Source organism: Montipora foliosa, chromosome 2 (assembly GCF_036669935.1).
Source record: "Montipora foliosa isolate CH-2021 chromosome 2, ASM3666993v2, whole genome shotgun sequence".
NCBI lineage: Eukaryota > Metazoa > Cnidaria > Anthozoa > Scleractinia > Acroporidae > Montipora > Montipora foliosa.
In genome coordinates this window covers 37787943-37790442 of record NC_090870.1, presented here as the reverse complement: position 1 = coordinate 37790442, position 2500 = coordinate 37787943, and the positions used below count along the sequence as shown (strand labels likewise).

The following is a 2500-nucleotide window of genomic DNA, read 5'->3' as shown; positions in this document are numbered from 1 at the left end:
CTCATTTTCACGCCATTGTGTCATTTTATCTTTAACAAAGTAAGGCTTTTATATTCCAATGAGTTGTGGCGCTCATTGGCCAAAGTGTTACTTTATTATAGCTTCTAATTTCGGTCCCGAACAAGCAATCATTTTGGTTCGATGTTTATGATTTGAAAGACACATGAACTGCCCAGAAGCATTAGCCTCGAATAGAAGCAAGCGAATGGAAGCAACGCCCTCGGTCAATTCATTGATTATGTATTCATGCTAGTCGTGTACACAGCCCATTTAAGAATTTGATACGATTTCTACGAAATACGTTGAGGTGGGGGGTACCATATGTCTTTGACTGCTTTATTACCTAGCTTTCTGTTTCGTGTCTCCTTTGAGTGTACAGTGACATATTGCTGGCATGTTTCTCGGTTCTCCCAAAAGCAGTTATTCATAGCATTATAAGTTTTATGTTCCGTCCTTGCAGAATCGACCATTTTCGAATTCTCACGGCTGGACTGCATCCAGCATGAAGTGGAGGGTAATGCGGGCAACTATTTTCAAATGTAATTTGCCCGCATTAGCCTCCATTTCATGCTAGATCCAGTCCAGCTGTGAGAATTCGAAAATGGTCTATTGTAGAGCAACATGAAAGTGAAGGTTACAAAGGTCCTATCCAAGGGTCGCAAGAGAAAACTTTAATACATTTGCACTTCCTCAGTGGGTAAAAAGTATGTCGAACGCACTCTGTTAATCTCCGATTACTCCTAGTATATTACGCAGAATGCCCCAAACAATACTTTTGGCCAGGTTACTAAATACCTTAAACACCACCCGGGACGAGTGCGCTGAGAGAAGGACATAAAGTAAACACACCAGAACCAAAACAACTAAATATTTTAGAGTTGTAAATATTACGTATTGTATGATTTGCAGGTTATTGTCTCCGGGTATCTTCCCAAGAGCAACAACACTGTGGCTTCACCATTTGGAAGTCATCGAATGTCAGATTTTTCCCCACCATACCCAGCAGAAGTAAGGATTGTCGATTTCTCGGAAAAGTAACGTTGCGCCCTATTAATTATTTTGATCGCAAAATGGCGGAAGGAGACGTATCAGTGGTAAAGGTGTTCAATTATATTTGTGGACTGGGTGGATTTGCCCATTTGTCACAATTATTACAGCAGCCGTCGCCGTTGGCTAAGAAAGACAATGCCTCTTCGGTGATCTCGTGGTATAAAACTGCGAAAAAGTCCGGTTCTTTTACTGTCAACGGGTTGCTTTTAGCCACCAGTGAAAATGGAAATGCGTCTGGTATTCGAATCAATTTGAAGCAAAGGTTATGTCTCAAGTATTCCTCGTCAGGATGTCATTTAGCCGGTAAATGTCCGTTCTGGCATTTGTGCAAGACGTTTCTTGAGGGAACTTGCAAAGGTAATTGTGGCCGTTCACATGACTTCCACGACGACAATAACAAAAGCAAAACGGCTGAGCTTGGATTTGAGAAGAAAACAAACGATAATATGAGAGGTATCATCGCTGGAAGCTTGCCTCAGGTTTGTCGCAGTTATCTGAAAAGTGAATGTGTAACTCGGTATTGCCCGCATCTTCACATTTGTCCAAAACAGGTTCTCGCAACTGAATGCGACCACGAGTGTCATCTATCGCATGATTTTTGTCTTCCCCATAACAAGAACATTCTCGGCCACTTCGGTTTCAAGCCTCCACAAACATTCAAGATAGAGGTGGTGCGTTGCAATATTTTAGTTCCCAAACAACAGAGGGCATTTAAAGACAAGGAGAAGGAACTTGAGCTTACCCGCGATCGCGACAGACCAGTAATGGAAAACTTGATCGGGCAGGCCACGAGGAAAAGTGCTGCAAATGACCAGACCTTTTCAAAGCAGACACGAGCCAAGCTGGCAACTTTGTCTCGCATGGTGGAGGAAGCCAAAAAAGCGAAAGAAATGGTAACGGCTTCCATGTCCCAGACGGCTCCCACTACCGACACTTTATTAACAAAAGTCTTGAATTACGTACATGGTGAGGGAGGAGTTGCAACATTATCACGACTACTTCATCCCCCCTCACCTCTAGCAAAAAAGTTTTCTGCAACAGATGATGCGAAGATATGGCTCCAAAATCAAGCACAATCTGACCAAAGTCCGAAAATCTGTTTATTGGAAAACGAAGAGGGAGAGACACTGGGCGTGCGTGTCTTGTTGAAGAAAAAGTTGTGCTTGAAATACTCTTCTCCAGTCTCCTGTGAGAGGCCACGTTGCCCTTTCTGGCATGTATGTAAAGGTTATTTGGAGGGAACATGCTCTGGTGATTGCGTTCTCTCACATGATTTTCTCGATGAAGGTAACATAAAAAAAGTTCAAATGCTGGGACTTGAAAAGCGTCCTCGTGGAATGATAAAAAACATTGTTGCCAGTAGTCTGCCTCAGGTTTGCCTTAGTTACCTAAAAAACGAGTGTTTTTCCACCGGTTGCCCCTATCTCCACATCTGCAGCTTTGCTGCTCA

General features: G+C 43.0%; 1 protein-coding gene across 1 annotated transcript in view; it reads left to right on the top strand.

Moving 5' to 3' along the window:
- Positions 1-2500, top strand: part of LOC137993016 (protein mono-ADP-ribosyltransferase PARP12-like) — a 30543-nt gene that overhangs the window by 13080 nt on the left and 14963 nt on the right. The window contains exon 2 of the mRNA XM_068838668.1: positions 910-2500. This exon is cut by the window's right edge and continues 671 nt beyond it. Coding sequence (XP_068694769.1) covers positions 1071-2500 — 1430 coding nt within the window. The 5' untranslated portion in view covers positions 910-1070. The remainder of the gene's footprint in view (positions 1-909) is intronic.